Raw genomic sequence first — 22595 nt, forward strand, 5'->3', positions numbered from 1 at the left:
AGCACTGCCCCCCGCAGCCCGGACTCCCCAGCCCACGCCGGCTTCCACTCCACCGCCTCCAGGCTCCCGGGCACACTCACACTGCTCGGACCAGGAGGGGGGGGTACCCGTGGGGGCGCCCTGGCTGAGCGGGGCCTGGGGCCGGGCGGGCGTCCGGGGCCTCTGCCCCCACGCTGCCCCGCACCCACGGCTCCCCCTCCAGCACTGGCGGCTCCGTGTCGCCCGTCGTGGCTCCTGGGCCAAGGCCCAGCGGCAAAGAAGGAGCGGGAGCCTGGGCAGAGAGAGGCTGGGCACAGCGAGGACCGCTCCTGCACTGGTCCCCAGGATGAATCTGAGTGGAGTCAAGAGCATCTCTCCCCGGCTCCCTTCTCAGTTGATTCCAGCCAATCAGCACACAGAGTCAGGCAGCGGCAGCGGCAGCGGCAGGAATGCTAAACAGCGGCTTCTTAAAGGTACAGAGGCAGAGGCGCCCCCCAGGCTCAGCCCCATTTCCACGGATTTGTGGGCTACCGCCGACCCTGGGATAGGGGCAGGGAACTTGGCCACGGGAGAGCTCAGCCGCCAATTTCATGGCCCCGTATCCCCAATCTCAAGCCGGTCCTCCACCCACTGCACCCCACCCCACTTCCAAGAGGGAGTTGCAGGGAAATGATCAATGAGTCCCCAAGCTTGCTCTGAGCTGGGTCCACCAGAAGTAAAGACCTGAGGCAGCAGAGCAGATGGAAGGGACTTTGGAACAGGGCCTGGAAGGTGCTCTCTTCTAACAGGGAACCACAGTGGGAAGCTTATGAGACTGCTCTTCTGTCAGCACCTCCTTGGGGCTATTGTTCTCTCAAACCTCTAGGCCCAAAAATGACCACAACCTCACACTTGATCTGCTCCCTTCACCCTTGAGGTATTCAAGCCTAGAACAGGAGGAAAGGAAATCCCTAAGTCCTTGTCTCTGACCCACAATCTCCTGTCTCCACCACCCACAACCACATGGTTATGATGGGGCAAAGCACTTCAGGATGCCAAAAAGAAAGAGTCCAGGGTAGGAGGAAATGATCAAAAGTCAGAGAAACCATTCCAGGGGTCTGAGGAAAACCTTGGAAGTATCTGTCCAAGAACATCTTGTTAGCCAATTCTGGCTCAGCCTTTTAGGGGGGTGGAGGAAGAATGACATGCTAGAAGGTTCTATCATTTTCTGTTCTTGTTTTGTCATTAGCTTAGCTACCAATTATTGCATCTTTTCAAAGTCCTAAGTGCTTTTCATGCAAACAAAAAAACCCTGCTGAGGTGCCACTATTATTATGTTGATCTTTCCAATGAGACATTGAGGCCCAGAGATGTTAATACAGCTATTAGCTGCAAGTGACAGAATCAGGATGCAAATCCAGGCCATTTGACTCGAGTCCATGCTCTGAACCTCTCTAGTATAAACAGGTCTATTCAAAGTTCTCCTGCAGAACTCAGATCTCAATTCAATTTAACAGACATTCATTGTATATCTACTCTGCAAGACCTTGAACTAGGTACTAGGGATACAACAATTCATTCTTATTTCAACTCATGGAGCACCTTACTATGTGCAAGGCACTGTTCTAAAATTGGGGAATATAGCAGCAAACAAAACAAAACACAACAAATCCCTGCCTGGGTTGGGGAGGGGGCTTACATTCTAGAGAGAGGACAGACAAAAATTAACATGATAAATAAGTGAATTATACAGTATATCTGGTGATGAGTGTTGTGGAAATAAGAAATAGTAGGGAAGAGGGGCCTCCCTGGTGGTGCAAGCGGTTAAGTCACAGCACTATGAAGCTATCTGCAGCCACTGCAACGTGAGTTCGATCCCCGGCCAGGGAGCTACCCACAGGCTCAGCAGACCTCTCCTGTCTCACCCACTGCTCCCCTCAGCAGTGTATTTCAGTCAACCCACCTGTTCTGTTCCCCATTCTGTCTCTGGTTAATCCTCTCACCACCCACACCTCTGACCCCAGCTCTTGTATGTATAAATAAATAAATCTTTAAAAAAAAAAAAAAGAAATAGTAGTGCAGAGTAAGAAGGATTGAGAGAACTAGGGGATGACACAGAGTTGTGAACATTTTCCATCAAGATTTTTATCCCCACATTTTAATATGAAAGATTTTATTTTATTTATTTATTAAAGATTTATTTACTTGCAAACCTGAAATTTCTTTCTTTTTCTTTTAAAGATTTACTTACCTATGCATACAAGGATGGGGCACAGGCCAGAGGTGCAGCGTGGTGAGAGGATTCACCAGAGACAGAGTGGGGAACAGCACAGGCAGATTGACTGAAATATACTGCTAAGGGGAGCAGGGGGCAAGTCAGGAGAGGTCTGCTGCGCCATGTGGGTAGCTCCCTGCCCGGGGATCGAACTTGTGCTGCAGGGGCTGCGGCTAGCTTCATAGGTTGCGTCTTAACCCCCTGCACCACCAGGGAGGCCCTGAAAGATTTTAAACATACAGGGCCTCCCCTGGTGGTGCAGCGGTTGAGCGCTGGGTTGTGAGGCTGATTTTAAACATACAGAGTAATTGAAAGAATTTTACAGAGAACGAACACCAAATTGCCACCTTGATTTTATTAACATTTTATTATACTTCATGCTTTATCACATATCTATCCTCCAGATAGCCTTTCCAACTTTTTTAAAACTGAAAAATTGCAAACATATAGAAATGCTTAAAGACTAGGACAATGAACACCTATATATCATCTTCAGAGTCAACAACTGGTAATGTCTTGTTTTATTTCCTCTATCAATCTATTTACTCTTTTTTCTGAACCATTCCAATGCAAAGTACAGATTTCATTACACTACTCCCCTGAATACTTCAGCATGAATTTTGTAAGAATAGATTTTCCTGGGCCTCCCTGGTGGCACAAGGAGTTGTCTCAGCACTATGAACCTATAGGCAGTCACTGCAGCAAGAGTTCGATCCCCGTCCAGGGAGCCAACCCACTTGGGGTAGCGGACCTCTCCTGTCTCACCCCATGCTCCTTTCAGCAGTGTATTTCAGTCAATCCACCTGTTCTGTTCCCCACTCTGTCTCTGGTGAATCCTTTCACCCCCCTCCCACCTCTGGCCTGTACCCCAGCTTTTGTATGCATAAATAAATAAAGTAAATCTTTAGGAAAAAAGAATGCATTTTCCCATATAACCACAATATTATCATGACATCTAAGACAATTAGCAATAATTTCATATTGTGTAATATCTAGCCTATATTTGAATTTTCCCAAACCTGTGTTTTATATTTTTAAAGAGAATCTAACAAAGACTCCCACCTTGTATTTGTGCCCAGTCACTATTGAGAGCAGCTCCAATTTAAAAAAAAATATTCTGAAATAGTTACAGATTTACAAGGAAGTTGCATAGATAGTACAGAAGGCCTGTGTATCCTCTCACGCAATTTCCCTCAATGATAACATCTTGCCTAATTGCTTCGTATCAAAACCAAGATTTTTGAGCCACTCTGGTGGCACAAAGGGTTAAGCACAGCACTGTGAAGCTATCCCCAGCCTGTACAGCTCAAGTTAGAATATGATCCCCAGCCCACCAGGGAGCTACCCACATGGTGCTGCAGACCACTCCTGTCTCACTTGCTGCTTCCCTCAGCAGTGTATTTTTGTCAGTCTGCCTGTTCTGCTCCCCACTGTGTCTGGTGAATCCTCTCACCTCCCCTCACCCCGCACCTCTGGCCTATACTCCAGTTCTTGTACGCATAAATAAAAAAATCTTTTTTAAAAATAAAGTTTAAAAACCAAGATTTTGACATTGATACAATGCATGTATAGTTCCAGGACATTTTACCACATGCAGAGATTCCTATAACAACCACTGCAATAAAGATACAGAACTATTTCATTGCTGCAAAGATCTACTGTTGTCATCAGGAGGGAAATGCAAACTCCTTGCTTTCGTCTAACTCCTTTTACCCTGTCCCATTTATTGTAAGCTTGTCTTAAATATTCCCCCCACATACAATGAAATCCACACCAGACAATGCTATATGTATTGTTTCAACCATCAAACATAATACACACAACTTAAGAGAAGAAACATCTATTGCATTTACTTACATTTTCCCTCCTTCTGTTCTTCCTTCCTAATGTTCCAAGATTTGCTCTTTTATCATTTCTTTTTTGTTCTGAGAACTGCCTTTAGCCATTCTTTTAGGATAGTAGGGGCTGGCGACATATTCTCTTAACTATCCTTTGTCTGAACAACTTTGATTTCTCTCTCATTTCTGAAGCATATTTTCATCAGAGCATTTAGGGTTGATGGTTCTTTTCTTTTGTCACTTGAAATATGCTGTGCCACTTCCTCCTGGCTTCCATGGTTTCTGATGAGAAATCCGCTGACATTGGCATTATTTTTTCCCTGTAGGCAAAGTGTTATTTCTGTTGTTATTTTCAAGATGTTTTCTTTTCAAAAGATGTTTTGTTTTCAAAGTTTGATTATGATGTGCCTAGGCACGGATTTCTATGAGTTTACCCTGTTTTGTATTGACTCAGTTTCTTGAATCTGTTGGTTTATGTTTTTTGCCAAATTTGGGGATTTTCCAGTGATTATTTCTTGAGCACCTTTTTCTTTTTAAAGATTTATTTATTTTATGCATACAAGAACTGGGGTGTAGGCTGAAGAGGTGAGTGGGGTGAGAGGATTCACCAGAGACACAGTGGGGAGCAGAACACACAGGCTGACTGAAATACACTGCTGAGGGGAGCAGTGGGTGAGACAGGAGAGGTCTGCTGTGCCATGTGGGCAGCTCCCTGGTGGGCCAGGGAATCAAACTCATGCTGCCGAGGGTGTGGATTGCTTCATAGTGCTGTGTCTTAACCCCTTGCACCACCAGGGAGGACATCAGATTGGGTAATTTCTAATGTTATATTTTCAAGTTCACTGATTATTTGCTCTGTCCTCTCAGTCTTGCTGATGAGTCCATCCACTGAGTATTTTAGTTTGGTTATTATATTTTTCTGCTGTAAAATTTCTATTTGATTTTTCATTATATCACCTATTTCTTCTTTGCTGAAATTTCCTATTTGTGTTTTTTTTAACCTTGTTTGTAATTACGCATTGAAGCTTTTTTTTTTTTTTTTTTTAACATTAACTGCCTTAGAATTCTTGTCAGATCATTGAAAGCTCTTTGTCATCTTGGAGTTGGCGTCTGTTGATTATTTCTCATTCAAGTTGAGGGTCTCCTGATTCCTGGCATAAGTGATTTTTTAATTGCCTCCTGCACATTTTTGGATATTATGTTATGAGCCACTGAATCTTATTTAAATCTTTTGTTTTTTAGGAGGCTTATTTTGACAGCTCTGCTATCAGAGAAAGGGGCCACTAACATGGTTGCTGCCAGAAAAGGCTAGAAGTTCAAGTTCTCTCCTTGCTGCAGTTGATGACCAAAATGGGGGCTCCTCTTTACTACTGGGAAGAGGTAGGAACTCTATCTCCCCACTGGACTTCGCCTGACACTTCCTTGGCTAGGAGCGGTTGAAATGTCTCTTTCCTGCTCTCCAGATGGCTTCCATTACCACAAGTGGGCTTGCAGGTGATGGCAGAGTAGGATGTGAAGGGCAGAAGGCAGCAGCAAAAGTCCTGACTCTTCACCAGGCTTCCTCTGTCCCTCTACCACCACCCAGTGGGGAGGGAGAGCCTTGTTACCCTTCAGGGATGGAAGTCCAGGCATCCTCCTAGGCCTTCACCGACACCCCAGATAGTGAGGGGGAGCCTGGCAAGAGTGAAAGTCTGGGTTTCTACTTGGCCTTTGCTGGCATGGTGTGGGGTTGCATTTTTTTCTGTGGTGTTTGGTTGCAGTGGAACAGTTATTGTCTAAGGGTTTTCTGTCTGGCTAAGCTGCCAGTTTCCTGGTCTTTTGACTAGAGACAGTTAGCTTTTTCGGTCTGTGCCCATTGCCATTTCAGGCTGCTGGCTTCTCCAGCACACAGACTGGGCTATATGAAGCAATAAAAAAACCCAGGAAATTCCAAACCAGAAGTCCAGGTCACTGGGGTTCCTAGTCAGTTTGCCCTTTTCTCCTTTCAGAATCTTCTTCCTTTTTTTTTTTTTTAAAGATTTATTTTATTTTTATGCATACAAGAGCTGGGGTACAGGCCAGAGGTGTGTGTGTGGGAGGGGGGTGGTGGTGAGAGGATTCACCAGAGACAGAGTGGGGAACAGTGGGGAACAGAACAGGCAGATTGACTGAAATACACTGCTGAGGGGAACAGCAGGCAAGTGAGGAGAGGTCTGCTGCGCCATGTGGGTAGCTCGCTGGCCGGGGATTTAACTCATGCTGAAGAGGCTGCCAATAGCTTGAGAATGCTGTGCTTAACCCCTTGCACCACCAGGGAGGTGGTGCAGAATCTTCTTATGTTTGTTTTATATATAATGCCCAGGGTTTTAGCAGTACATAGCAAGAGTAATAAGGAGAAATGTATCTACTCCAACTGGGTTCAGAAAGATAAGCTTCTCATTCTTTTTTTATTTAATTTTATTTATTTATTTATTTATTTTTTGTGGGACCCTCGCAGGTGGCCGGGGATCGAACTGGCACTGCAGAGGCTGCAGGCAGCCTCGCAGCCCAGCGCTCAACCGCTGTGCCACCAGGGGAGGCCCCAGCTTCTCATTCTTAAAAAAAGTAATGATACCAGAGTACAAGTTAGTTATTTTGTAGAATAGCTTACTTTCTGGATTCCTTTGCTTTTTCCTCATCTTGTCATTTATCTAGTTCCTCTATATCCTGCATTTACTGTAAACTGTAAATTAGGAGAGTGATCTTAAATGGGTGTGTCAGGTAGGCCTCACTGAGAAGTTGACATTTGAGCAAAGATTTGAAGGAGTTGAGGAAGTGAGTCATGCAGAAGAGTATACAGAGCAATGTAACAGTCAGTACAAAGGTACTAGGTAAGTTTTGCACCTGACTTGTCTAAGGAACAGCAGGGAGGGTCAAGTGACTGGAATAGAGGGAGGGTGGGGGAGAGTACTAGCAGGAGAGATAAGAGATTTAGTAGGGAACCAAATTGTGTAGACCTTGCTGTAAGATTTTGGCTTTACTCTGAGAGACATGAGGAGCCATTGGAGGGTTTTTGTGCAGGGAATAGACATGATTATTCTGGCTTCTGTACAGAGAATAGGCTACATGGGACAAGAGTGGAAGTAGTGAGACCAGTCAGGAGGTTGCTGCAGTGGTCCCGCTGAGGCAGGATGGTAGTTTGGACCAGGGTGGTGGCACTGGAGGTGGTGAGAAGTGATTGGATTCCAGACATATTCTGGAAGGGAGAGTTAACAGAATTTGCTGAGGGATTGGATATGAAGTATGATTCCAAGATTTTTTTGGCCAGAGCACCTAGAAAGAGGAAATTGCCATCAACTGAGATGAACTTGGTTTTAGAAGGGATACTTGGTGGGAAGAGATCAGGTACTCTTTTTTCTTTTAAAGATTTGGGGCCTCCCTGGTGGCGCAAGGGGTTAAGACGCAACCTATGAAGCTGTCCGCAGCCTCTGCAGCACGAGGAGTTTGATCCCTGGCTGGCCAGGGAACAACTCACATGGCGCAGCAGACTTCTCCTGTCTCGCCCACTGCTCCCCTCAGCACTGTACTTTGGTGGATCTGCCTGTTCTGTTCCCCACTCTGTCTCTGGTGAATCCTTTCATTCCCCACACCTCTGGCCTGTACCCCAGCTCTTGTATGCATAAATAAATCTTTAAAAAAATAAAGATTTGGTACTTTTTTTTAAAAAAGATTTATTTATTTATGCATACAAGAGCTGGGGTACAGGCCAGAGATGAGATGGGGGGGGTGAGTGTATTCACCAGAGACAGAGTGGGGAACAGAACAGGCAGACCAACTGAAATACACTGCTGAGGGGAGCAGCGGGCGAGAGAGGAGAGGTCTGCTGCGCCATGTGGGTTGCTCCCTGGCCTGCCAGGGATAGAACTCATGCTGCAGAGGCCGCAGATTGCTTCACAGTGCAGTGCTTAAACCCTTGCGCCACCAGGGAGGCCCCGGTACTTTTTTTTTTTTTAAGTTCTGTCCCCACTCTGTCTCTGGTGAATCCTCTCACCCTCCACACATCTGGCCTGTACCCCGGTTCTTGTATAAATAAATATTTAAAAAAAAAATTAAAAAAAATAAAAGATCTATTTCATGCATACAAGAACTGGGATGCAGGCCAGAGGGGCGGGGCAGGCCAGAGGGGCAGGGTGAGGGTGAGAGGATTCACCAGAGACAGAGTGGGGAGCAGAACAGTCAGATCTACTGAAATACACCACTGAGGGGTGCAGTAGGAGACACAGGAGAGGTCTGCTGCATGGCATGAGTTAGCTCCCTGTTCAGGGATCGAACTCATGTCACTGTTGATAGCTTGATAGCACTGAGGTTTTAACCCCTGATCTACCAGGGAGGTCCTAGGATTAATCATTATTGTTAAATGAACAAATACATGAGTACCTTCCTGACCAAGTCTAGGCTAGGCTGGTAAACCCTTCATATGCTCAGCGGTTTGTCAAGACAGAGCATTAGACTCTTTTCCTACTTCCTAAAGGTGGCTCAGAAAACACACCCCTCTCTCACCTGTAGCCTGGGCCTGCTGAACTGCCTTGTTTGTGGCATAAGCATTGCTAGCCTGGAGTGGATGGAGAGCGTCAAACTGCCCTAGGCATGTCCCATCCTCACTGACTGGCCTTTGTCTCTTTTGTCTTTTCATTTGGTAATGTATGGGAGTAAAATGCCTTTAGGTTCTTAGTGAGTTTCTCTCCACTCCATATGCTCTCTAGACTCAGAGGGGATTGGGCTAGCAAGCCCTGGAGGAGGTCAGCAACCCTAAGATGATTGGCTACTTGGAACTCCCTCCCAACAGCTAGGTCTCAAGCCGGAGATCCCAGGAAGACCAGCAGCCCCTACAGGCTGAAAGCTGTCCCACACCATGCAGGCAGCTGTGGTTGCTTATCCACAGTACTGAGACTAAAGAGACAAGGAATTACCTAGCGGAAGGTACTCAGGAGAGTCCATTTCTCTCTCCAGTGCTCTCAGCAAGAGATGGAGTTGGGGCAAATGCAGCCTGTATCTGAAGATCTGGGCTCAATCTTGAAAGTAGAGCTTTATTGGGTCACCCCAGTCTGTGGAGAAACTGTGTTTCTCCACCAGTGTGTAGGGAAACAATCGTTCTTGCCCCAAAGTCATCTGGTTTCACCCGGGGACCAAAGACTAGGGCTGCTGAAGGTAGAAATTTCTGGGTTTGGGGTCTCCCTGGTGGCGCAAGAGGTTAAAATGCAACCTATGAAGCTGTCCGCAGCCACTGCAGCACCAGTTCGATCCCTGGCCAGGGAGCAACCCACATGGCGCAGCAGACCTCTCCTGACTCGCCCGCTGCTCCCCTCAGCAGTGTATTTCAGTCAATCTGCCTGTTCTGTTCCTCACTCTCTGGTGAATCCTCTCACTACCCCACACCTCTGGCCTGTACCCCATCCTTGTATGCATATGTAAATAAATCTTTTTTTAAAAAAGAAATTTCTGGTTTGCAAGTAGGGGCATTGCTGTGGATGTGCATCCTTGGCCAGCAGGAATTCTAGCATATTGGTTGTGGATGGGAATAATTTTGGTGATGAGTCCAGTAAGGCATGAGATTTCCCCATAATTCCCAATGCATGGGTTAGGGAACTCATACCTTAGTACATTAAAATAAGAAGGTTCCATAGGAATGACTATACACACACACACACACACACACACACACACACTTCAGTGGAGACAAGTGTTCCTGAATGAGGCTTCTCTATAGAGTAGGGAAAGATCCTGAGGTCTGTTGACCCGTGTGAATAGGGGCAGAGCCCCTCAAGAAGGAAAGAAATAAAACGAATGGGAGTGGCTGAACACAATTCAGCGGTTCCTAATGCAGAGTCTGGTTTGGGGCTAGCAAATTCCTGGCTCTGCGCTTCCTCTGTTAGGAAGCACCCCATCCTTACGAGGGCCTTTGGGGACCAGAAATCCACAGCTTTTCCTCCTAGTAACCTAGCATTCTAGCCCAGGAGTAGGTCCAGGCAGGGCAAGGCTGTGGCCACAATAAACCCCTCCCCTTGGGACTTATTTCTTCACTCTCAGTTACTACAAGGGGAGCCTCACTGTAGCAGAGGCCCAAGCCATGATAAGCTTAGGGGAGAGTATGCCTGGAGTCCTGCTGTAGGCTTTCCCTTAAGAATTCCAAGGCAGAACTACCAGGCAGAGGGACTGGCAGCCAGAGAATGTCTGGTTCTGCCACTGCTCAGTCCACATCTCTACAGGGCATGATGGCAGGGGGAGACTCCTTCCTCCGTCTGCTTCCAAACCGAACTGGGTCGGAGCTGTGCCTGGGCTCTATTAATAGGCCCCTAGCCCAGCCTGCTAGCCCCAAACCCAGATGCCAGGAGCTGTGAGTCAGCAGCTAAAAATAACGGAAAGCAACTGCACTCGAACCCCAATGAGCAGCTCCCCCTGGCCCTCCGCCCTCAAGCTTTTGTCAGTCTCCAGTCCAGGGCCTCACTGAGGCTAAGAGCGCCACAGCGGTCCAGTTCTCCTTCCTGAAAGAGGAAGTATTTGTGGTGGTAGGCTCAGGTCCAACTCCTCGAGGCAAGGAGTTGTTAGGACTGGGTCCTGGCATTCTGGCCAGCGGACTTGAACGCTGAGGTTAGAGAACTGCAACTGCTAGTTTGGGGACCGGGAGCTCCAGGTTGCTGTGGCAGTAGAGACCCCACGAGGTCAGCGTTAGGTCGGAAGGGGAGGGGAGGAAGAGGCTGCAGGCAGTGAGGCCAGGCGCCTGGGAGGGGGCAGGACCATAGGCTTGGGGGGGAGAAACGCAGCGTGGTTAGAGCTGGCCGTCCCAGTCAGGCTGGACATCCCACAACTTCGGCCGCGGTCGGCCCAACTGAGAGGCGGGATCGCGAAGCCGGGGAACTAAGGAACTAAGGCAGCTCGAAAAGGTGGCGTGTGAAGGACACCTGCCGGTACGAGGCGGTAGGGAGCCCGAGAAGCCCGGGACCGCAGCGTCCATGCATACCGCGCCAGCTGCGGACCAGGTACGTCGGCGCCGACAGCTGCCCGCGTGTGTACGTGTGTGTGCGTGCATGGCGGGGGCGGGGCGGCGAGGGAAGGAGGGGGCCGAGAGCCGGGAGAGGGGCGGAACACGAATTCAAACTGGCTTCCGGCCAGCCCGAAACCGGAAGTGGCCGGGGCACCCTGGGAACCGTAGTTCCCGGGGCTGCCCCGCCACCGAGGCGAGTGGGCTACCGAGGTTGCTAGTACTGCCCCGGGCCCACTACAGTGAGACAGCAGGAGTTGGGAGGCCAACTTCTAGACCTTGCCAGAGCCTTCATTCGCTTTTCCTTCGCGTGGAGACCCTAACCGGGCTTAAAGACGGTGCGGCGGGGGATTGAAGAGTCGGTCGCAGAGCCCCCTTCAGTCTCCTTTTTGACCTTAGCCGCTTGCCACCCTTCTAGCCGACTCTTCATCCTAAACCAGCTCCCGACTGGGCACCTTAGTCGTTTAGGCTAAGGATTCAGAGCAGCACACTGAGGAACTTGCTCCGGGAAGGGACGGCGGGGTCGGGAACTAGACCCGGAGCGCTGGCCACAGTAACGAAAACCTGTGGGAATCGGACCGTGCCCTCAGGGTCCCGAGTCAAGGGCACTAGTGCCCTATCGGCACGGGAAACAGGTGGCATTCAGCAGAAACGTGTCGATGGCGACCGCCGCGGCTCGCTTGTTAGGACAGGTGACCACAGGGTGGAGCCACAGCGCAACTCTGCGCCGCGCGCCTAGGCCGCCTGGCACGCCCCAGGTGGTGGCCGCTCTCCGGCTTCGCTCCTCCTACAGCCCTTGTGGCCCAGGTGGTCCTCCCCTGCCCCCAGCCAAATCCTAACTCTCCCCCGGTGTCAGGTCACGCCCAACCTTAGGTGGAGGGTGCATTCTTCAGTCAGTCCTAGCGCAGAAAAAAATCAGGCTGTGACCTAATGGGATTAGGTTCATTGAATAACAGATTCAACAGACAAGAGGCAGGAACCAACCCGTTTTGAAGAAAAAGCCGTGCACAGAAAAAAAGCCAGCTGTAGGCACAGGAGTACGTGACTAGATGGTCTTTTTTGCCCCCATCCTCTAGTTAGGAAAGCTGCTAAATTGTAGGGGTCAGGGGAGACAGTGAATGGAGTGGAATTGGCGTCTGCATCATTTTATAGTTCTCTGGAAAGGCCGGTCTTGTCATCTCCTTCTGTCACTGTTCCCTGCTGTCCCATACCCGACACACCCGAGCCTTCCACACGTGAACACATTGCACATCGCTCTGAAACATTATCTTGGCAATCTCCTTTTCACTTCCTCCACAAGTGAAACTTCTCATGAGTCACAGTCTTCCCAATTACCACCTGGGGTCAAAATCGCAAGGCAAGCAGAGTCCAAGGAAGCTTGGGCCATGCTCACCTACTGGGCAGAGGACTCTCACAACCCAAGACCTCCTGTTGTCAAATTTAAGCCTGCCCAACCCCATCAACAGTCCACCTCAAGAGTCCACCTCAGCCACTCTCCCTTCTTTGCCATCCGCCTGTGCAGACAGGCCCCAGACTCAGGCTGGTGGGGGCCAGGACAGGACATTCACTCCTAATTGAAACTGTTGATCCCAGTCAGCAGCACTGCTGTCTCTACACCTGGGGAGGGTGGAAGAAGGGGTCATATATGGAGTGAGCAAGGGGAAGCCTGGAGGATGAGAAAAATGGGGTGAAAGGGAAAAAGTTCTTACCAGGTCTCGTTTCCTCACTAGCACATGTCCTATGGGGAGAAAAGCTTCCCGTTGTGAGTTCAGCCAGCTTCAAGAACAAATTTTTGACCCTGGGTTCCCCCAAATGGCCTTTAAGCCATTTTATTATCTGGAGATAACAAAGGCCAAATAAATTGAGGCACAAAGCACTTACCTTTGGCTGAGGAAGGCCAACAAGAGCAGCAGGGCAGAGACACAATTGATGATGATCCATGTTATTAGGTAGGTTTGAGGAGGCTATGGGAATAGGAAAAGGCTCCTGTCAGTGGGCAGAGTGCCGTAGGGGTATGGGGGGTAAATAAGAAAGAGAGGGTCAAGGTTAAGAAGAGCCAGGGATGGAGGAAGAAGAGGAGGGGGTCAGTCCCAGGGCCCTTACAATAAGCCAGACAGGGCCACTCATCTGCTGCAGCAGCTGGCAGTCATTGGTGGTGACTGAATCCACCCCTGCACACCAGAGGAGGGAGAAGAGCCAGGACTTGTTCACTACAAATAGGTTCACCGATGTATTATCCTGGTGCAGTGCCCTGTGGATGTGGGGAACAAACAGGGAACATCTAGAATTGTGGGGCACAAAGCATGGTGGACAGCCCCCATCTGTGCTTGAATCTATAGCGTCACTGCCAAGAAGTTATCAGCTCTACCTTGGCATTAAAGCCCCTGACCAAAAGTGAAATCACTTTGCCTAGCTGGACCCTGTCACCCGGTGGATTCTGCCTATGGGGCACAGCTTTGCTGTCTGTCCACATGAACGTGTCTCTCCTCTTTGTCCTACGAGAGCCCTCCAGAGGTCTGAGGAACGGTGACCATGTGCCCCTGGCGCTTCTCCTCTCCAGGCCCAGCTTCCCTGGTTCCTTCCACTACGACTCTTGGAATCTGGGTTATTATTCCCTTTACCATACAAAGCTCTCTAATCTGATCTTGGTTCACTTCACCAATGTGCCTTTCAAAGTACGGCACTGCATCTGCTCATGCTATATCCCAGGCAGGCTTGGAGCAGCTTTGAGTAGAGCAAAATTCCTCCCACCTCTGGACACTATGACTGTATGACTGAGGGTCAGGTTATCTTTCAGCAATGTCACTCACCATGAGGACTCAATAGGCACACCGTTCAGTCACCTGGTCTTTTTCACACATACTTTCCTGCTGATGCCACTGTCTCCTCTTTTGTCTTTGTGCAATTGAGTTTTTTTTAGGGCCCCAACATAGGCCTTAGACCATTCAGGGCCTCTATTTCATCATCAGTGTAATTCATTACCAATTCTTGTCTTTTGGACACATCAACAGTTGATAATGAGCAGGATGAGAGGACAGTGAGGATCAAACCTGATGTTGTGGCTCCCACCATGGTGACAACCCAGGAAAAACTCCTTGAAATACTTACAATAACTGGGTTATCATTCAGCCTATAGTTTTTCTGTCTGACCACAAGGACATTATAAGAGACCTTGCAACTGCATGTTTCAAAGTCCATCGTGTTGACAGGCTAGGCCAGCTTCTGGGGCCCAGCTCAGATCTGGGATTCTCACACCTCTCTCCCCTGGCTCCATCCTTTCTTACATTTATTTCATTGATATGGAATGAAAGCTCAAATCCTTCTCATAGCTGACAAGGTCCGACCCATTTTGGCCCATGCCTACCTCTCCAGCCTTGCTTTTGTGTGCTCATGAGGGCCGCTGTTTCTGCTCTTCTGCAGCTTCTCTCATGGTTCCCTGTGGCCCATCAGGTCTCAGTTCAGACACCACCTCTTTAAGCCCCTTCCAGCCCCGCCCTTGCAGAGGTGATCCCTGCTCTGCTACTTCTCCCCACTGTATTGACTTCAGGTCACTTATCACGATCCAACGTGCAAATATTTTGTTCACTGCTTTACTATCTGTTTATGTCACTAGAATGTGATAGGAACCTGCAGTAAATAGTGTGTGACGCATAGCAAATGTGTGATAAATATTTCGTGTATGAGTAAAGGAATGAATGGCCTTTGCCCCCCCCTCCACCCCCTGCATTGCCTCTTCCTGGCCAGTAAACGTCTCACGTGATTCCTCTCAGCTGCTTTCCTCTGGCACTCACTTGATGTCCAACTGTGGCAGGTCTTGGTAGGGGAGGTTGAGATACTGAGGCCTCTCAGTTCTGTTGCCTCCTTGCTGTCCATATACCTGGCGCATTCCCGGTGCCCGCTGTTGGACATTAGCTCGATCGTCATCTGGTAACCAGAGGACCTGTTCAGGGAGGAAGGGCATGAAGCTGGGGAAGGCCTAGGGATTCCAGGGCCAGGGGGGCAGTGGCAGAGAGATGAGAGGTTTGACCACATGGTGGGGTATATGAGCTGGGGCGGAACTCTGGGGCAGGGCCACTTCAAAATGGCCTATAGGTCATTTTTCCTAGAGAAGGCAGGGGAAAGGGGAGAAGGGCTGGAGGGGGCACTTGGGGTCCTGGCAACATCACCATGTCTTGGGGCACCCTTGCATTCAGCACAGTCTCCACTGTCTGGTTCACAAAAGTGTCATGGTATGTGTGGTTTTCTGGGGGACGGCGCAAGTCAAATATGATGGAAAGGTTGAGGCTTGCAGCTTCCTTCAGTAGCTCTTCCAATGTGGGTACTCTCTGATTCTCAGCCTCTTTCCGATCACGGTCTGACAGCTGCTTGGCCCACCAGAAAGTTCGCCTCTATAAGCAAGGGAAACTAATTTGAAAGACTGGAAGAAGCCTGCAGACCAGCCTCCACAACCCACATCCTCATTATCTTCTCTTGTTCCTCCCACTTGCTGCCCAGCTCTCTCCCACCTCTGAGTCAGAGTCTTTCTCTAAACTGTGGCCCTCTTTCCTTATTCTGTGGCCCTTACTCTAGTCCCTTACTCTGTGTTCTCAACTTCCTACCCTCCCCATTTGCTGACTTCCTTTCTCCCACTATATTTCCTCTTTGGTCGCACAGAGACCACTGGGCTCTTGACCACTTGGTCTCCTCCTAATCCATCAGGTCTTTTCTGGCTGCATCCACATGCCCTCCTTTCGCAGCTCAAAGTACTTTTCCAGCACGCTCAAAGCCTTTCCTGTCCCATCTGCCCACAAATCCCAAACTTGCATGCAATTCTCCAGTTGTCTGCACCCTCCACCCCTAGAACTGTGGTACTGAGAACACCATGTGGACCGTCTACTCTGTATATTATTTTTCATTCTTGGTTTTGCTTGGCCATCTTTTTTATTTTTTTTTTAATAGAGGCATGCCCCATTCATTTATTTGTTTGTTTGCTTGCTTCGCCTGCACATGCACTGGGCACAGTCAGAAGCGCGGGAGGGTGAGAGAATTCACCAGAGCCAGAGCGGGGAACAGAACAGGCAGAAGGACCGAAGTACACTGCTGAGGGGAGCAGCGGGCGGCAGGAGAGGTCTGCGCGCCATGTGGGACCCTCCTCCGGTGGCCTGGGAGCAGCCGGGGATCGAACCAGCGCTGCAGAGGCTGCGGGCAGCTTCGCAACCCAGCGCTCAACCACTGCGCCACCAGGGAGGCCCTGGCCATCTTTTTACTTATCCTTGATGTGCTCCCTCTCGCATTCCTCCTATCCCTAATCTCTACCATTCTCTTCTCCCTGCTTTGTAATTAACAGGAGACCTTATCTCCTGATCTGTGAAATGGAAACAGCTTGTTGTCAACCTATACATTAAATATTTACTATGCACTGGGCGGCGTTAGAAGTACTTTATGTGTATTAATTTATATAATCCCCCCAATAATCCTACAAGGTAAGTACTGTTTTTATTCCCTTTTTCCAGAGGAGGTAAATGATGCACAGAGACATTAAGGAATGTTGCCCAGGCTCAGACAGCTACTAGTGGTGGAACCAGGATTCAAGCCCAGACATTTCCTGCTCTTAATCACTCTCATGTGTCACCCTATAGTTAAATGGGGAAAAAAAAGCAACTTGCCAAAGTATATGTGTAGTGATCCTATTTGTGCAAAGTGAAACCTGTATATAAATATATAGAGATAGATAGATAGATATATAGGCATATGAAGAATTGTGTGTATACATGTACCCAAGTGTTAACAGTGAATATCTCAGAAAGTATGGGAGACTTTTCAGTTTTTAGGTTCTGATGTTTTGGGTTTTCTCTCTTTTTTTTTTGTAGGGAGCATGTATTACTTTTGTGATCAAAAAAGGAGGAACTGAAAAAATAAAGTATCCTTTTAGGTGTTTTCCATCACCTGCAGGATTGAGGTCTGTATTCTGGGTCTGGCATTCAGGGCCTTCTGAGAGCAGACCTCTGCCCCCCTAGCCAGTCTCACCCCCCAACTACTCTCATGAATTCGATCTCCCAGTACTGTAGAGCTACTTTTTGTTCCCAGGGAATTTTTTTTTTTTTTTTTATTCTTGTGGGTTGTATCTGGCTTCTCCCCTGACTCAGATTCCTGTTTCCTGCCTGGCCCATCTTCAAAACCACTCTCTCTCCATAAGCTGCTCAGGCATCTTTTCCCACACCCACCCTGCCAAACAGTGCCTTCTCTTTCCTCTCTACTGTAAAGATACTGCTATAGTTCTGGGTTTCATATCCTGATAGTCCATTGTCTATGCTGGTTTCTTTACTAGGTGGGAGTGACTTAAGGGCAGAGACTTTGCATATTGCCCAGCACAGAGTTCATTCAGCAAATGCTTATCCGTGAGTGAACTCTGCCCAGAGTGTCCCTGTGGGTGACTGCCTCTCCCCAGAGGTTGACCTCACTCACCTCTAAGAACCAGGCTCCAGCATTGAGTCTCTTCAGTTCATTCCAGGAGAAGTCACTGCTGTGGGCAGTGATTCGGTCTGGGAACACAGAGGCCACATCTGTGGTTCTGCTCAGGCGATCATCATGCATGAGGAACGGGACTCCATCGGAACTGAGAGAACAAGGGGTATCAGGGTGCCAAGCTTGAGCTGGTTCTCTCTCTTGGAGCTCCCCTGCTGTGTCCCTTAGCCCCCCACCTTCCCTCACCTGACCATCACATCAGTCTCGAACACAGTAGCTCCACATTCTGCTGTCTTCCACAGGGACATCAAGGTGTTCTCAGGGGCCAGCTGAGAGAGGAAATTGGTGAGGAGGTATCAGGGAAGTGTGGGAGTTTGGGAACTCACAGGCCTGGTGACAGGAGCCTTGCCCTCCCAGCATTCTGCCCAACACTCACCATGGGGGCCCCTCGGTGTCCCACCAGCTCAGGCTTGCGGGGTAAGTCTATGGGTTCCATGATACAGGGTGAGGATATGCATAAAGGGACCAGGTAAATGGCCAGAGCAACTCCAAAAAATAGGAGCAGTAGCAAAATCTTGGGACCTGTGGGGAGTAATGGGGGACAGGCTGTGGAAAAAGGGCAGGAGTGAGCTCTGGAGGCCTAAAGCAGAGTGCAGGTGGTAGACCATGCAGTGGGAAGCAGAAGCATCAAAGGCCAGTGATGGGTGTTTTTTTTTTTTTGGGGGGGTGGAGTTGGTACCTCTTTGGTGGATATGGTAGAAGGTACGAGCCACAGGCCAGGCCAGGAGGGTGACGCCAGCAACTGCTCCAATGTGAAGGAATGGGGCTGTGGCCTGCGGACAAGAACTGGTGAGGAGGGCTTTTCTTCCTGGTGCCCTTTCCCTCTCCTCCTAGGATCTGACTTTTGGAGTTCAGAGCTACTTGCAGTCTTGGATGACCAGGGAGCAACATATGTTCTGGGGTTGGCTGCAGGCAAAAGCTCCCACCTAGGTGCTGGAGATCAGCCACTCACCTGCAGTGACACACGTAGGCTATGCCACTCCTCCTGCCACTGGATGTCTAGTCCCACGAGGCCAGCGACCACAAGAAGTATAATGAAGATCAGCAGCACCTGGGGGGCCAGGGATAAGTGCATCTTCTGTGTCATCCCAGGCTCATGACTCACTGTCTGCCCCTTCACCCTATAGAGATGGGACTGTGGCCTTCCTTCAGCATCCACCTTTCGCCTTTCACTCAACAAATATTTTTTTCTTTTTCTTTTCTTTTTTATTTTTAAGGATTTATTTATTTATACATACAAGAGCTGGGGTGCAGGCCAGAGGTGTGGGGTGATGGTGAGAGGACTCACCAGAGACAAAACAGGCAAATCAACTGAAATACACTGCTGAGGGGAGCAGCGGGCAAGACAGGAGAGGTCTGCTGCACCATGTGGGTAGCTCCCTGGCTGGCCAGGGATCTAACTCGCACTGCAGAGGCTGCCCCTTGCGCCACCAAGGAGGCTCTCACTCAACAAATATTTACTGGGCTTCAGGTCCTGAGTTCCAGCTCAGGGATAGAGTAGTGAGGTCCTAGGTAACTAGCTGGCCAGGAGCTGGGTCGAGCAGGCCACCTCTCCCATCATTCCGGTCCCCACACTACCTTGTGCACACAGTGCAGGTGCAGAGGCTGGCCACAGAGTCGCAGGAGCAGGGCCAGGAGCTGGGGGTAGAGGATGGTGGGAGTAATGAGACATCAAGAGGGGTCACTGAGGAGGGTGCCTCAGGCCACCACACCCCTCTCCTTCCCTCAGTGGCCCAGTGGCCAGGGTAGAGCTGAGCAGGAAGGAAGGGCTGAAGTGGGGGTTAGGCTGATTGGTTCCCAGACCCACCAATAGCAGGGATGCATATGTGACCAGCAGAGAGGTGACCAGCAGGAATACCAGGGACCAGTCCATCCAGCATCCCCACTGCTTGAATAGGAATCTGTGCAAAGGGAGAGGAAGGTGTACAAGTGGGGGAAGGGGTGTTAATACTGATAGGAGTGGGGGTGGGTGGATCCAGGAGGAGGACTAGAAGGGACTGAGGGGAAAGCCCTTTATAGGACCAGGGACTTCAAGGATGGGGGGGGGCTTCACAGATAGATACTCTAAGGAGGTTGGGTAGCAGGAGAGCTGGGCAGGGCTGGGGATGATTGAGTGCAGGGTGGGGGGCGGTTCCCAGGGTGGGGAGGAAGCTGACAAGTTTGCGGAAGGGGTGGGGGGCACATGACACACTCATTGAAGTTGTGCAGGTCGTTGAGAAGGACGAGCCCGATGTACAGCCAGCCCAGGGAGAGGAGGAAGGTTAGGAAGAGCAGACCAAACCAGAAACAGTCGTTGCACTGCAAAGGGGCAGGAGAGAAGCTCAGAGCCGATCCCCATTTCTGGTTCAGAGTCCCCAGCGGATTGCAGCTTAGGGGCTCTTTCTGCCAAGTGTTGGTCTGCTCTGCGCTGCTCTGAGGCAGTTCTTTTCAAAATTGAGGGAGATTTTCTTCCTGGGGAGGGAAAACCCCTTCCCCCCCAGCTGCCTCTGAGCTTACTGGGCCTCCTGATCCCTTTCAAGTGGCCTCTGCCTTAGACTTCCACCCCCCTCCATCCCTACTCCACCTTAATGATTTGCATCCTCTCTTGGGGGCTTTTCTTCCAGTGGCAGCTATACAGGCAGCCGAGGCACTGGGCCCAGATAGAGCAGCAGCTGGGGCGCTGGGCCATGTTGAGGGCCTGGGGGAAGGGACACTGGGCTATTAGGGACCCTGGTAGAAGGCAGATCCCAGCCTCCCTCCCAGTGTATCTAGAACAGGGATGGGTTGGGGAAAATATAGAAGAGCAGAGCCCTGGGGCACTGCTCAGCAACGTGGAGGTCATGGGACATGCTGTGGCCATGATGGATGAGTTGGTAAGCAGAGGGGGACAGCTTTTAATCTGGGTACGTGGAAAGTCAGTGGGACACCAGGAAGGTCTGGCCTCTTTGCAGGCAAGAGGCACACCCACTCTCTCCAACTCCTCCACATTTATCTGACTCGGGATGGAGTGCTGGCCCGAGGGTGGGGTAGGGACTCAGGAGAAACTGCCCAAGGTGGGGCAAACTCAATTCAGCAAGTTGAGGCAGATCTGGCCAAGCATGAGGCAGCTGCATGTGGAAGAGCCTTCCACTTCAGGAACCCAGAGTAAACTGAAGCAGAACTTCCAGTTCTGACCTGGGGCTAAGGGAAGCCTAGCTAGTTGGCCAGTTGCTATGGATACAGAGATTGCACGTTTCACAAAGCCCTCACTGAAAGATCCTCTGTCTCCACCTTCCAGTGGGCAGGGGGCACTTCTAATAAGAGGAAGACTTGGGGGGAACAGTTTGCCTGGATCACCCCCAGCCTTCTAAAGGAACCCATTTCCTGGCCACAGAGACCTGGTAAATCCAAGCAAGCCCTTTCTTCCCAGTCAGGTACCTTCCTGCCCAGTCATCCCCCCACCCAGGCCAGGAACCCAGTCCCTGCCTTCCCCCACTCAGAGCCCCACCCTCTAAGTTCACTTAAGTGGAAGTACAACAAATACGGGGCAAAGGTGTGTGGGGGGTGTGGTTGTCTTGGGGCAGGGGATCCCTGCACCTTGTGTTTTTGGGTCAGGCTGAGATCAAGCTGGCTTACTGATCCCCAAACTAGGCTGGGTGTGTGATTTGGGTGTGCATGTGAGCGCACTTGTGGCTGTCAGTAAAAATGAATTTGAGTCTATAAGGGAGCCCCAGATATATGGAATGTGTGTGTGGAGCGAGGGATACCACCCCTAGTCATCTGGGCTCCCCTGAGCCTCTGGAATCTTAGGGAGGTGCTGGGTCCCTGAAAGGAGAGAGGGTGTGACTACTCCTGAAACTACCCTCCTTACCCTGCATTTGCCTTGGGAAAGGAGGCTTCGGGTAGGGTGTATAGTGGTGGGGGGTGCTGAAGCTAGGGAAACAGCTGTAGGAAGGAAACCTCTCCCTCCTAGAAATCCCTCCCAGGAAAAAGTCATCCCAAAGGGAGGTAATCCTCTGCCTATTCTCATCCAGGGGTTGCAGTCCCCTGCCCTGGGCTCTGTCTGCACCTCCAGCTTCCCTTCAGGTCCTGCCCCTGGACCCCAGACACTGCCTTCCAGAGTCCCACCTCCCCCAAGCAGCTGTCTGTGGGATGGGATCAGGAGTGAGCAGGCTGAAAACCCCAATCAGGGGAGCTGAGCAGGGTTGTTGCTCAAACCCTGGACCCAATCCCTGCCAGCTGGAGCCCATCTCCGCCCGCCACTCCCTCCTGTGGGACCCCAGCCTTCCCAAGCCCTCACACCTTTTCTCAGCGGCAGCTCCACTCTGCTCTCTGCTCTGCACTGCACAGCTTCCCAGCTCCTCTCCGAGTTGTCTGCCTCTTCCCTCTTCCAGTCCTTGACTCAGCCCCACCAGTGAAAGATGGCACTGCTGCCACCTAGAGGGGGCTGTGTAGGTACTTTCTAGGCCTGAAGTGGCTTTAAGATCTGTGCCCAGCCCTGGGGGCGGGGAGGGGGGGCTGGGGAAGGAATGGGAGGGAAGAGTGGGAGAGCAAGCAGATTTGCTTAGTTACTCGCTGCCTCCGGTCAGGGGGCTTGGGGCAAGGAATTCCTTTGTGCAGCCTTCCCCATCCCTCTGTCCCTCCTCCTATTCCCTTTTGTCACTGCCGGGGCTTTGTCCTGGCTCAGGGATGCGAGGGCTGAGGGCACTGGCTGGCGGGAAACTGGGGGAGGTGACCACACAACTTTGCGACTTGACAGTGAGAAGGGGCCCAGTCAGTCCCCCCCAGGGGTGTGCGAGTGTAAGTCTAGCATCCAGTCTCAAGCTCCCTGGGAGGACAGCCTTGATTGATCAGCCTCCCCTCTTGGGATCCTTCTATTTTTGCATGGTGCATCTAGAAGAGACAGAGTTGCAAGCTACTCCCTGAAGTCTGGGCAGCAGATCACCCTTTTTCTGTGCTGGGGTACCCCATGGGCTTGTGGATCCAAGTTGACACTAGCAGCTCTCCCTTTCCTCCCATACACTCAGATAGATGCTTATTCAGAACATGGTGAGGACTTGTGTCA

General features: G+C 50.3%; 1 protein-coding gene across 1 annotated transcript; it reads right to left on the bottom strand.

Moving 5' to 3' along the window:
- Positions 1-12647: 12647 nt before the first annotated feature.
- On the bottom strand, positions 12648-20250 carry GDPD2 (glycerophosphodiester phosphodiesterase domain containing 2). Its single transcript, XM_054695683.1, has 14 exons — positions 20136-20250; positions 19764-19870; positions 19380-19473; positions 19151-19210; positions 18525-18623; positions 18252-18345; positions 17949-18094; positions 17759-17841; positions 17513-17663; positions 15235-15456; positions 14860-15008; positions 13172-13319; positions 12950-13032; positions 12648-12806 (listed from the first exon to the last, which is right to left on the bottom strand). Exons 1-14 carry the CDS (start codon positions 20238-20240, stop codon positions 12680-12682), a joined length of 1668 nt encoding a protein of 555 aa, XP_054551658.1. The 5' UTR covers positions 20241-20250; the 3' UTR covers positions 12648-12679.
- Positions 20251-22595: the final 2345 nt, after the last annotated feature.

This window comes from Talpa occidentalis, unplaced genomic scaffold, assembly GCF_014898055.3.
Source record: "Talpa occidentalis isolate TD23 unplaced genomic scaffold, MPIMG_talOcc4v2.1 talOcc4.15, whole genome shotgun sequence".
NCBI lineage: Eukaryota > Metazoa > Chordata > Mammalia > Eulipotyphla > Talpidae > Talpa > Talpa occidentalis.

What these genes read in the sequence shown, in the direction of transcription:
- GDPD2 (XM_054695683.1), bottom strand. Translation starts at nt 20,240, where the DNA reads ATGGCCCAGCGCCCCAGCTGCTGCTCTATCTGGGCCCAGTGCCTCGGC. An exon ending in GAGACTGATGTGATGGTCAG is followed by an intron (nt 17,664 to 17,758) that starts GTGAGGGAAGGT and finishes TTGTTCTCTCAG; the next exon opens with TTCCGATGGAGTCCCGTTCC. An exon ending in GTGGCCCTGTCTGGCTTATT is followed by an intron (nt 13,033 to 13,171) that starts GTAAGGGCCCTG and finishes CTATTCCCATAG; the next exon opens with CCTCCTCAAACCTACCTAAT.